The following is a 13,787-nucleotide window of genomic DNA, read 5'->3' as shown; positions in this document are numbered from 1 at the left end:
AGCATGAGGCACCGGGAGTAATGCGAAGATTGCTACCTTTGAGGTCCTTGGCCGCCGCCTATTTCTCATCTACATGTTGCCCCTTGGCGACATCATCCGAAAGCACAGTGTCAGTTTCCACATGTCCGCTGATGACACCCACCTCACTACCACTTCTCTCGACCCCTCGACAGTCTCTGAATTGTCAGACTGCTTGTCCGACATCCAGTTCTGGATGAGCAGAAATTTTGTCGAATTAAATATTGGGAAGACGGAAGCCATTGTTTTCGGTCCCCGCCAGAAACTCCATTCCCTACCTACTGACACCATCCCTCTCTTCAACTTCTGTCCGAGGCTGAACCACAGTGTTCGCAACCTTGGTGTCATATTTGACCCTAAAATGAGCTTTGGACCACATATCAGCAGCATAACTAAGACAATCTATTTCCATCTTTGTTAACGTCACTCGACTCCACCTTGCCTCAGCTCATCCTCTGCTGAAGCCCTCATCCATGCCTGTGTTACCACTAGACTTGACTACTCCAATGCACTCCTGGCTGGCCTCCCACATTCTACCCTAAGTAAACTTGAGGTGATCCGAAACTCGGCTGCCCGCATCCTAACTCGCAACAAGCCCTGCTCACCCATCACCCCTGTGTTCGCTGATCTGCATTGGCTCCCCGTTAAGCAAAGCTTCGATTTCAAAATTTTCATCCTGGTTTTCAAATCCCTCCATGGCCTCGCCCCTCCCGATCTCTAATCTCCTTCAGCCCCACAACCTCCCCCCCACCCAGAGATATCTGCACACTCTAATTCTGCCCTCTTGAACATCCCTGATTATAATCGCTGAACCATTGGTGCCCGTGCCTTCTGTTGCTTGGGCCCGAAGCTCTGGATTTTCCTGCCTAAACCTCTCCGCCTCTTTTCTCCTTTAAGATGCTCCTCAAAACTACCTCTTCGACCAAACTTTTGGTCACCCGCCGTAATTTCTCATGTGGCTCAGTGTAAAATTTTGTGTCTCCTAATACTCCTGTGAAGTATTTACAGGTGCTATATAAATACAAGTTGTTATTGAATCAGAAGGCTATGGGTTCAAGTCCCACTACAGAGACTTGATAGCATAATCTAGGCCGACACTTCAGTGCAGGACTGAGTGAGTGCTGCACTATCGGAGATTCCAGCTTTCGGATGAGTGGTTAAATTGAGGCCCCGTCTGCCCACTCAGGTGGATGTAAAAGATTCCATGGCACTATTTCGAAGAGCAATAGGGGAGTTATCCCCAATGTCCTGGCCAATATTTATCCCTTAATCAACATCACAAAAACAGATTATCTGGTCATTCTCATATTGCTGTTTGTGGGAGCTTGCTGTGTGCAAATTAGCTGTTGCATTTCCTACATTGCAAAGGTGACCACACTTCTAAAAGTATTTCATTGTCTGTAAAATGCTTTGGGGTGTCCTCAGGTCTTTGGGAAGTCTTTCTCTTTCGTTCTTTTCTTCCCACTGTCTGTTGCCAGCTTTCTGGGGAACAAGATCTCTCCTGTCTGGAACCTGGACCAGAGCCTCCAACACTACATCGGAGAACCTGGGGGTCCGTTCTACAGGTATTGCAGCCTGAGCGTTCAGAAGCATTCCCTGCTGTCTGCAGCCAGAGTGCACCTCACCTTTAATAAGTGCTGGCTACCTTTTAATGTACACCTGACTCCCTGCACAAATTTCACTTTGCCCTTGAACACTCATTAAAAAGCCACATGCAGCCTGTTTTCAGGTGTGATCAATTTTCCAGGCTTATGAATTAAGTTTATTAAGAAATTAGGTTAACAGAAGCAAGAAGGAAAGATAACAGCAGATTGACTAGTTTACAATACTTCACCTAACTTAGTGTCTCGAAGAACTGTAAACGATATCTTTGGCAGTTCTCAGCAGCAACATTAGGTTGGGTTGGGATTTGAAGCTCAGTGTTCTGAAGAAATTCTGTTTTTTTGTTTGAGAGGATGTTGGCAAGTTAATTTGCAAGGGGAGATAAAGTTCCTTCTATGCCACCTTAAACAGATCTCTTCTGAGAAATCTCTGAGTGGCTGGCATGGTCTGTAGTCTATGGTGCAAGAGTGCTCCCTAGTTGTTGGTCTTCTCCTTTAGTGAGGCCCTATGCTGCACAGCTGTCATTTCCCCTTGCTCCTATTCCATTTGTATAATAAAGATGTATATGGGAATCCCATTGTGAACCCCATGGTAAGGGCTCCATGACAGAAGAGCGGAAAATAAAGATTTCCTGGCCTGAAACTGCTGAAAGGCAGCATGCACAATCCTTTCTGAGAAGCAGATCGGAGAATAGATTTTTGGAATGGCTTCAGTCAAAGCTGATATTTTGGACAAAGTTTGTAGATATTCAAGGCCTATGAACTCAACCACTACCTAATTTGACACGTCATGTAGGCAACTTGCCCTTCTTTTCTACAAGATTAACTTACGTCAGGTGCAGTCCTCGTGTACATATATGTAATTCCAAAGTATCTGATTTATGCCCTGAATTCCATTGTTCTACACCAGAACTACACCACTTTTGCCTTATTTTAAAAAAGCCCAATTTCAAGCCCTACAGCCCAATATATATATATATTTTTAATACAATATTTGACCCATATCAGTGGCACAGTATTACTAAATCTGAGTTATTGAAAGTGAGTATAATTAGTATTTAAAGCACAGTTTTGCTAGGATTCATGAGTTAATCAATACCTTCACTTTCTTATTTTAACAAGTTTCCAACATGAAATAAATGATGTCTCATGGAGAAAAAAAAGTTCAAATGTAATTGATTCCATATCAACCAACAGTGTCTTTGTTTTATTTGAAATACAGAGCATCTCTTTGACTAAGGTGTGAGGTAATTTTATAATAAATGTGTGAAAGAGACTTTCAAAGGACATATTCAGCATGGTAAATGCATGAAATCAGACAATCAGGACTTGATTTTAAACTGCCTTTCATCAATTGCCAAGCAACACAGGAAATCTCAGAGTAGGTTGTTTCCATAAAACTACAGCCATTAACCATCATGCTGTTAGATTAATAGTGTCAAACTGAAAATTGTAAATTTAAATTGAAGCTTGAACAATGTACAGTCTAAACTTAGGAACAGGTTTGAGGAAGCACAACCCCGATGCTTTAGATAAATCATTATAACCGTGTTCCCAGAGAGTCTAGGGAGGGGATTTTGTCGGATGGAGAAATGGAATGTGATATGCAGATGGACAGAAAATAGAAATATTTTTCTGCACATAGGTCATTCCTTTGAATTCACTTAAAAATGTAGCCACCAGATTTCCCAGATACAATACATAATTGGTTCATGAGGTTTGTCAGACACTTTTGGCAGGTATTTTTTGAAGATAATTAAAACGCCATTCCAGACCTTTCTCCAACTGGCAGCTGAGCCAGTGATCCCCGCAGATACAGCAGTCTAGATCTTTGGCTGGGATCTGCCTAACTTTTGGACTGCAATCAGTAAAGATCTGTTATGCTGGATATCAGCCCACTTCAGTGCCTGCCTGATTTTCCACTATTGTTTCCAAAAAAGAGTAGGTGTGTGTTAATGAGGCCGTAATGATGTGATATTAGCATATGCCTCATTTTCTAAGATTTCCAGATTATTTACTATGAACGTTAATCATAGCAGCTTAAAACAGGCATCCAAGATTGGGAGGTATCCTGAAGATGAAACTAAGTTTAAAGAGACAGGATTATTCAGTTACTTTAGTTGTTAAAACCTGCTGCTTGTTGTTTTTGTTGGGTTTTTTTTGCTGTTGCTGTCTATATTTCCATTTGTCACTGTGTAAATTTCTTTGGGGCTAGCAATTACCATTACCATGCTTCCCCATTCCAGATAGCATGTAATGGATTATCATTGGGGATTCCCTCTGTCTTCTTGAAAGAAATGGAAGTAGACCAGCCTGGTGAAGTGCACTGCAAGCACAGGGCATTCACTCACTGATATCCCCACAACAGAAATTACAGGCAGTGAAGGCCCTTTCAGTATTTGTTCAAGAAGCATTGCCTCTCAATTTAAGTTTCAAAAAGTTCAACGTTTCCTTTTGCTCAATCCCAGCACCTTTTTCCTTTTTTAAATTTAACTTTAATTTGATTTGATTTTGACTATATCTATCTGGTATGCAATCTTCTAGCTGTTAAATATTTAAATAAAAAAAATAAAAATGATGTAATTACTCAGTTTTGTGCACCCCCAGATTCCACCATCCATTTGGAGGTGGAACCCACAATCAAAATAATTGTCTACCAAATAACTGAAAACTTGCTGAAGATTGGTGTCACGGCAAAAGGGATTCTACACAAAATGACTGCTCCCAGGCAGCTTGGAAAATCATAAATCATAAACTAGAAGGAAGCGAGAGGACCGAGAGGCATCATTAAATGCACTTTATAATATTAAGAATTATATTATGCAGCAATCGAGCAGAATATATTTCAATTTGTATGCAAATTAAATTATATAACTCTTCATTACGTATAAATTTATAGTGCCACAGAAGACAGAGGTCAAGATGAAATAGACAAACTCGGAATATCAATGAAAAAAGGAACCAAAGTGATGGAACTTTGCATCAACACTTCAATTTTTCTAATGGCTTCTGACTTGTCTGTATGTTAAGAACTACACAGGGGAGGCACCACGGGAACAAATAAAGGGCAATACTGTTATGAAGGAGAAGTCTGCTCATCACCAGAAAGTTGTGCATAACAATCCAATACAACTTGAATAAATAACATTTACAATACTATTGTTACTATTGCTTTCCTTTAGAGCAGATCAACCAAGTAATTCTGCAACTTGTTGGTATTTTACTAATACAAGTCTTGAGCCGATAATATGTTGAAACATTGATGTAGCAGGGTTAATCAAAATTTTCAATATTTAATAACATAAGTCAAACTTTAAGATTCTACTGATATCTACCATAACATTCAAAAGGCACATGGGTAGTTAGATATGCGAGTATTGATGATGGAATTCACTTGATCAGCTTCTTGCTGTGAGTTCATACCTGTATCCCCAACCTGGACTTCATCACATAGAACTGGTCCACCAATTTCTTGTGCAATGGCCTCATGTCCTGGGGCACAAATTTTTCATGCACAGCCAAGCCATACTCTAGAATATGTGCCTTTAATACAGAGAAGCACAAGTGAGATTCGAAGTTACCCATTTTTTTTTAAGAATTGCAATTTTCTACATTTCTCTAGCTAAAATAATTTATATTTTTACGGTTACTTTCTTAAAACTTGGCTTCTTTCTTTCTTGTGCGTGTGTGAATATATTGGTCTAGAAATTGGATCACGCCCGAATCGGGATGTGATGCAGGAACAACACATGCTGCACACGCCTTTATGAGGCTGGCAGCAGGGCCACGACTAATTGGTTGCCTCATTAGTTCAATACTGGTGAGCTGTAGAAGCCAGTTGCAACCCCATACACCTCGCAGGTTGTGGGCAGGGCAGCAAGATTGACCAACTGAGGGCCTATAGTGAGTCTGGGGGCTGGGGGGAGTGGAAACGGGGTGCAGTGATCGGCAGTGGCCAACAGTTTTAATGTGGAGCCAGGAGAAGCAATCCTGTTAGATTTTTATTTCACATCTTTATATATTTTGCAGGATCTCTCATATGTAGTGTTTAAAATATGCTGATGTTTTCAGGAATGAATGAAGAGCTGAAGAGAAATCTGAAAGAATTGAGATGGTTTTAATCCACTTTGTAAAGAAGAGCACAACTGGAGCAGCATATTAAAATTGCACAGACTTTCCCCAGTTTAAATTCATTTGTTGAAATTTGCTTTCATCTCACAATATAAAGAAAATATATTATGCGGCACCTCTGAGTGACAGTGACTGCAACAAATTTCATGGTATTGATACTGCATATAGATAGACATGGAGAACCAGCCTTGTGTGTAAATATATGAATTTATTGCGCTTTGTATAGTTTAAAGAATCAAGACCAATATGTCGAGGAACCAACTAGGGGGGAGGCCATCTTAGACTGGGTGTTGTGTAATGAGAGAGGATTAATTAGCAATCTCGTTGTGCGAGGCCCCTTGGGGAAGAGTGACCAAAATATGGTGGAATTCTACATTAGGATGGAGAATGAAAGAGTTAATTCAGAGACCATGCTCCAGAACTTAAAGAAGGCTAACTTTGAAGGTATGAGGCGTGAATTGGCTAGGATGGATTGGCGAATGATGCTTAAGGGGTTGACAGTGGATGGGCAATGGCAGACATTTAGAGACCGCATGGATGAACTACAACAATTGTACATCCCTGTCTGGCGGAAAAATAAAAAAGGGAAGGTGGCTCAACCGTGGCTATCAAGGGAAATCAGGGTTAGTATTAAAGCCAAGGAAGTGGCATACAAATTGGCCAGAAATAGCAGCGAACCCAGGGACTGGGAGAAATTTAGAACTCAGCAGAGGAGGACGAAAGGTTTGATTAGGGCAGAGTACAAGAGGAAGCTTGCAGGGAACGTTAAAATGGACTGCAAAAGCTTCTATTGATATGTAAAGAGAAAAAGGTTAGTAACGACAAACGTAGGTCCCCTGCAGTCAGAATCAGGGGAAGTCATAACTGGGAACAAAGAAATGGCAGACCAACTGAACAAGTACTTTGGTTCGGTATTCACTAAGGAGGACGCAAACAACCTTCCGGATATAAAAGGGGTCAGAGAGTCTAGTAAGAAGGAGGAACTGAGGGAAATCTTTATTAGTCAGGAAATTGTGTTGGGGAAATTGATGGGGCTGAAGGCCGATAAATCCCCAGGGCCTGATGGTCTGCATCCCAGGGTACTTAAGGAGGTGGCCTTGGAAATAGCGGATGCATTGACAGTCATTTTCCAACATTCCATGGACTCTGGATCAGTTCCTATCGAGTGGAGGGTAGCCAATGTAACCCCACTTTTTAAAAAAGGAGGGAGAGAAAACAGGGAATTATAGACCGGTCAGCCTGACATCGGTAGTGAGTAAAATGATGGAATCAATTATTAAGGATGTCAAAGCAGCGCATTTGGAAAGAGGTGACATGATAGGTCCAAGTCAGCATGGATTTGTGAAAGGGAAATCATGCTTGACAAATCTTCTGGAATTTTTTGAGGATGTTTCCAGTAGAGTGGTCAAGGGAGAACCAGTTGATGTGGTGTATCTGGACTTTCAGAAGGCTTTCGACAAGGTCCCACACAAGAGATTGATGTGCAAAGTTAAAGCACATGGGATTGGGGGTAGTGTGCTGACATGGATTGAGAACTGGTTGGCAGACAGGAAGCAAAGAGTAGGAGTAAATGGGTACTTTTCAGAATGGCAGGCAGTGACTAGTGGGGTACCACAAGGTTCTGTGCTGGGGCCCCAACTGTTTACATTGTACATTAATGATTTAGACGAGGGGATTAAATGTAGTATCTCCAAATTTGCGGATGACACTAAGTTGGGTGGTAGTGTGAGCTGTGAGGAGGATGCTATGAGGCTGCAGAGTGACTTGGATAGGTTAGTGAGTGGGCAAATGCATGGCAGATGAAGTATAATGTGGATAAATGTGAGGTTATCCACTTTGGTGGTAAAAACAGAGAGACAGACTATTATCTGAATGGTGACAGATTAGATAAAGGGGAGGTGCAATGAGACTTGGGTGTCATGGTACATCAGTCATTGAAGGTTGGCATGCAGGTACAGCAGGCTGTTAAGAAAGCAATTGGCCTTCATTGCGAGGGGATTTGAGTAAAGGGGCAGGGAGGTGTCACTACAGTTGTACACGGCCTTGGTGAGGCCACACCTGGAGTATTGTGTACAGTTTTGGTCTCCTAACTTGAGGAAGGACATTCTTGCTATTGAGGGAGTGCAGCGAAGGTTCACCAGACTGATTCCCAGGATGCGGGACTGACATATCAAGAAAGATTGGATCAACTGGGCTTGTATTCACTGGACTTCAGACGAATGAGGGGGGATCTCATAGAAACGTTTAAAATTCTGATGGGTTTAGACAGGGTAGATGCAGGAAGAATGTTCACAATGTTGGGGAAGTCCAGAACCAGGGGTCACAGTCTAAGGATAAGGGGTAAGCCATTTAGGACCGAGATGAGGAGAAACTTCTTCACTCAGAGAGTGGTGAAACTGTGCAATTCTCTATCACAGAAAGTTGTTGAGGCCAATTCACTAAATATATTCAAAAAGGAGTTTGATGTAGTCCTTACTACTAGGGGGATCAAGGGGTATGGCGAGAAAGCAGGAATGGGGTACTGAAGTTGCATGTTCAGTCATGAACTCATTAAATGGCGGTGCAGGATCGAAGGGCCGAATGGCCTACTCCTGCACCTATTTTCTATGTTTCTATGGCCACTAGTCTGGTTTCTTTAGTGGCTTTTGTTTAAGAATTCAATTTATTGTTGAATTTTGTTTAAGAATTGAAGTATGAAATCAACTGACAAGCTCTTGTTTGAGCAGTGCATTGATTCATATTGCAGCTGGGTCTGTCAGAGAAAGCATTAAAAGCCAATATGAATTTTTCTCATATCCATCCAGTTTGCCATGGAACCAAAAGTGAGTGCTGGGACATACTACATAATATTGTTGAAGAGAACAATTACATGAACTGCTGACTGGGGCAGATGTGTACTTTTAGAAGATGAAGCTATTTACTTTTGTTGTTGTTAATGCTCCCATGAAGCGCCTTGGGATCTTTTTACTGCACTAAAAGCGCTATGCAACTGCAAGTTGTTGTTGTAGGTAAGCTTGTGCCGTTCTGTGCATCTTGTTTCATTTTGAAAAATAAATCCAGTTAGGCACATGAGGTCTCTGCAGCAGTAGCAAACTACAGGGCTGTGGCTTCTTGTCCATTTATGGAAAGTGTGGTAAGATTGAAAGAGTGAATGGCTCATTAAAATACCCGTCACTGACCCCGGGGACTTTCCTTGGCTAATGAGCATAACAGCAAAAAAGCATTACAGACGGCTCAAGGCTCAGGTCCAACAAAAAACCAGGGACCTAAAGTGTCATGTATTCAACTATCATTGTAACCCATGTATAAGCTGACCTAAGTTGTACACCTTGAGAACATTGACCACAAGGGATGAACTTGTGGGAGACACTTCTAACCTGGACTTTCAGGTATAAAAGGGGAAGCTCCGCCCACCTTCATCACTTGAGGTCTTGGTAATAAAGGTAACTGGTCAGAGTGGCCTTCTCTCAAGTATGGGCCTCGTGTGCATTTATACTGTATAGTAAGGACATATCATTGGCGACGAAAAACTGGGATTTAAACCACGCGAGCATGGCCACTAGCAGCACAGAAGATAGGTACTGTGTTGGTGATGATTGGGACGACTTTATTGAGAGACTACAGCAAAGTTTTGTCACGAAGGGAGTGCAGCGAAGGTTCACCAGACTGATTCCCGGGATGGTGGGACTGACCTATCAAGAAAGACTGGATCAACTGGGCTTGTATTCACTGGAGTTCAGAAGAATGAGAGGGGACCTCATAGAAACGTTTAAAATTCTGATGGGTTCAGACAGGTTAGATGCAGGAAGAATGTTCCCAATGTTGGGGAAGTCCAGAACCAGGGGTCACAGTCTAAGGATAAGGGGTAAGCCATTTAGGACTGAGATGAGGAGAAACTTCTTCACCCAGAGAGTGGTGAAACTGTGGAATTCTCTACCACAGAAAGTTGTTGAGGCCAATTCACTAAATATATTCAAAAAGGAGTTAGATGAAGCCCTTACTACTAGGGGGATCAAGGGGTACGGCGAGAAAGCAGAAATGGGGTACTGAAGTTGCATGTTCAGCCATGAACTCATTGAATGGCAGTGCAGGCTAGAAGGGCCGAATGGCCTACTCCTGCACCTATTTTCTATGTTTCTCTGTTTCTAAGGAATGGTTGGGACAGGATTCGGCCGACAAACGCAGGGCTCATCTCCTGACGGTTTGTGGATCCAGAACGTATTCCCTGATGAAGGGCCTTCTAGCACCAGAGAAGCCGGCGGACAAGACGTTCGAAGAGCTCAGTAAGTTGATCGGGGAACACCTTAAACCGGCAAGCAGCATGCACATTGGCGAGACACCGGTTTTACACGCACCGGCGGTGAGAAGGGCAAAGCGTTCCAGACTTCGTGGTAGATGTCCGGCGACTGGCGAGCCTATGTAAGTTCCCATATGCATGCAGAGCGGAGATGTTGCGAGACTTTTTTTTATTGAGGGCATCGGGCACACTGGGGTTTTCAGGAAACTGATTGAGACCAAAGACTTTTGACCTTGGAAGCGGCGGCTCTGATAGCCAGACATTTATCTCAGGGGAGGAAGAGATCAGAATGATGTATGACAAAAATCTTGGCTCAAATGCAGCAAACGACCAGGGAGTCAACATTGTTAACGCGGCACACAGTTCTCTAGGCAGACAAGGGCAATTGGACATGCCCCAGCATGCAGTCGAACCCAAAGGGGGAATTCAACAGAGAAAATGGCTCGCTGAACGGCGATTCATGCCATCGCAAGGGACAATGCGGCCAGTAATGGGGCCATCAACACCTGTTAATGGTGCGCTTAAGGACAGTTACAGAGACAGCCAGGAAAGGGCTTTTGATAGAGCACGCAATTTGTTCTGCTCCAACAAACGGTTAACGTTATATGACCCATGTAAGAAACTTGTTTTAACGTGCGATGCGTTGTCCTATGGGGTCGGGTGTGTGTTGCAGCATGTGAATGCCAATGGTCAGTTACAGCCGGTAGCTTATGCCTCCAGAAGTCTGTCCCAGGCAGAAAGGGGCTACGGGATGGTAGAAAAGGAAGCGCTAGCATGTGTATATGCAGTAAAAAAAAAATGCACCAGTAACTGTTTGGCAGGAAATTTGAGCTGGAGACAGATCACAAACCCCTAACGTCCATTTTGGCCAACAACAAGGCCATAAATGCGAATGCATCGGCCCGCACACAGAGGTGGACACTTACGTTAGCCGCCTATAACTACACAATTCGGCACAGACCGGGCACTGAAAACTGCGTCGATATACTCAGCAGGCTCCCACTAGCCACCACTGAGGGGGCAACTGAGCATGATGCTGAGATGGTCATGGCTGTTGAAGCTTTTGAAAGCGAAGGCTCACCTGTGACAGCCCGTCAGATTAAAGTCTGGACAAATAAAGACCCACTACTGTCTTTAGTTAAGAAATGTGTCCTGAATGGGGACTGGGCAGCCACATACGGGGCATGCCCTGAGGAATTTAAACCGTTTCATAGGTGCATGGATGAACTCTCGATTCAGGCCGATTGCCTACTGTGGGGAAACCAAGTAGTCATGCCCCAGAAATGCAGAGAGATGTTTATCAGAGAACTTCACAATGAGCACCCGGGCATTGTCATGATGAAGGCAATTGCCAGGTCACACGTTTGGTGGCCAGGGATAGATGCAGACCTGAAACTTTGTGTTCGCAGGTGCAACACGTGTGTTCAGCTGGACAATGCACCCAAGGAAGCCCTCCTTAGACCCTGTCCTAGCCCGCCAAGCCATGGTCATGCAGCCATGTGGACTCCGCAGGTCCTTTCATGGGAAAAATGTTTTTGGTTGTAGTCGACGCCTACTCCAAATGGATTGAGTGTGCCATTTTAAATTCAAGCACATCCTCTGCCACAGTAGAAAATCTACGGGCAATGTTCGCCGCCCATGGTCTACCGGATGTCTTGGTCAGTGACAATGAACCATGCTTCACAAGCATTGAATTCCAGGACTTCATGGCAGGTAATGGAATCAACCATCAAAACGGCATCATTCAAGCCGGCCTCAAACGGCCAGGCAGAACGAGCAGTGCAGATAATCAAACAGGGGAGGCTCAGAATCCAAGGGGGTTCCCTGCAAAGATGCTTATCACACCTCCTGTTAGCCAATAGATCCCGACCACACTCGCTCACAGGGATTCCACCCGCAGAGCTGCTAATGAAAAGGACACTTAAAACCAGGTTATCCCTTATACACCCGACTATAAAAGAAATTGTTGAGAGCAGGCGTCCGTCACAATGGGACTACCATGACAGGAATGCGAGGGCGCGATGTATTGATGTCAATGACCCTGTTTTTGTCCTTAATTATACTGCAGGGCCCAAAGGCTTACAAGCACTGTGATTGCCAAAGAGGGGAATAGGGTTTTGGTAGTTAAACTTACCAATGGACAAATCTGCCGTAAACACGTGGATCAAACAAAAAGGAGGTTCAGCAACCCCATAGAAGAAGCAGAGGAAGAACACGACGGAAAGTTTATTCCACCACAGGTGACCGAACACCGGAACCAAGTGGAGGAGAGCCCAGTCACTGTGGGCAGTCCGGACAGGCCTGAGGCACCGCAAACAGCAGACACTCAGGCCAGCGCCCAACAACCGGAGCCCCAACTCAGGCGCTCTACAAGAGAGCGTAAACCACCAGAGAGACTTAACCTGTGATCCCAATAAGACTTTGGGGGGGGGGGAGGTGATGTCATGTATTCAACTATCATTGTAACCCATGTATAAGCTGACCCAAGTTGGACACCTTGAGAACATTGACCACAAGGGGTGAACTTGTGGGAGACACTCCTAACCTGGACTTTCAGGGATAAAAGGGGAAGCTCCACCCACCTTCAATCACTTGAGGTCTTGGTAATAAAGGTAACAGTTCACAGAGTGACCTTCTCTCAAGTATGGGCCTCGTGTGCATTTATACAGTATAGTAAGGACATATCATAAAGAAGAGGTGGTGGATGAAGAAAGCACAGGAGATACAGCAGCTGGCCGACAACCATGATGTGCGAGGATTCTTCACCGCAGTCAAGGCCACCTACGAGCCAAACACCCAAGGCCCCAACCCCACTGCTGGCTAAGAACGGGGAAACGCTCATCAAGGACACCGAGGCAGTCAGGGCCCGCTGGAAGGAGCATTTGAAGATCTCCTCAATCGAGACTCTGCCTTTGACTCGAGTGTTCTTGACTCCATCCCGCAGCATGCTACCTGCCACCACCCTCAGTGAGACCCCAACACTGCACGAGGTAGAAAAAGCCATAAGACAGCTCAAAAACAACAAGGCTACGGGTGCGGACGGAATCCCTGCTGAGGCATTGAAGTATGGCGGAGAAGGACTGGCACGAGTACACGACCTCATCTCTATCATCTGTAGGGAGGAGAGCATGCCGGGGGAACTCTGAGAAGCAGTAATCGTGACCATCTTTAAAAAAGAGAAGTCTGACTGCGGAAATGACAGTGGAATCTCCCTGCTATCAGCCACTGGGAAAGTCGTCGCTAGAATCCTCCTCAACTGTCTTCTCCCCGTGGCCGAGGAGCTCCTCCCAGAGTCACAGTGAGAATTCATCCCCAACGGGGCACAAGGGACATGATTTTTGCAGCGCGACAGCTGCAGGAAAAATAGAGAGAACAGCGCCAGCCCTTATACATGGCCTTCTTCGAACTCAAAAAGACCTATGACACTATCAACCGCGAGGGTCTATGGAGTGTCCTTCTCCGTTTCGGATGCCCCCAAAAGTTCGTCACCATCCTACACCTGCAGGCCGTGATCCTTACCAACGGATCCATCACAGACCCAATTCAAGTCCGGACCGGGGTTAAACATGGCTGCGTCATCGCCCCAACCCTCTTCTCATTCTTTCTTGCCGCCATGCTCCACCTCACAGTCAACAAGATCCCCGCTGGAGTGGAACTAAACTACAGAACCAGTGGGAACCTGTTCAACCTGCGCCGTCTTCAGGCCAGATCCAAGATCACCCCAACCTCTGTCGTCGAGC

General features: G+C 44.5%; 1 protein-coding gene across 1 annotated transcript in view; it reads right to left on the bottom strand.

Moving 5' to 3' along the window:
- LOC139280730 (dedicator of cytokinesis protein 4-like) overlaps positions 1 to 13,787 on the bottom strand; it is a 511,619-nt gene that overhangs the window by 54,532 nt on the left and 443,300 nt on the right. Inside the window, exon 44 of the mRNA XM_070900388.1 lies at positions 5,043 to 5,162. Within this exon, the coding sequence (XP_070756489.1) occupies positions 5,043 to 5,162 (120 nt within the window). The remainder of the gene's footprint in view (positions 1 to 5,042; positions 5,163 to 13,787) is intronic.

The sequence above is a fragment of the Pristiophorus japonicus genome, chromosome 15 (genome assembly GCF_044704955.1).
Source record: "Pristiophorus japonicus isolate sPriJap1 chromosome 15, sPriJap1.hap1, whole genome shotgun sequence".
Classification (NCBI taxonomy): Eukaryota; Metazoa; Chordata; class Chondrichthyes; family Pristiophoridae; genus Pristiophorus; species Pristiophorus japonicus.
Note: the sequence above shows the minus strand (reverse complement) of the source record. Positions and strands in the feature narration are given on the sequence as shown.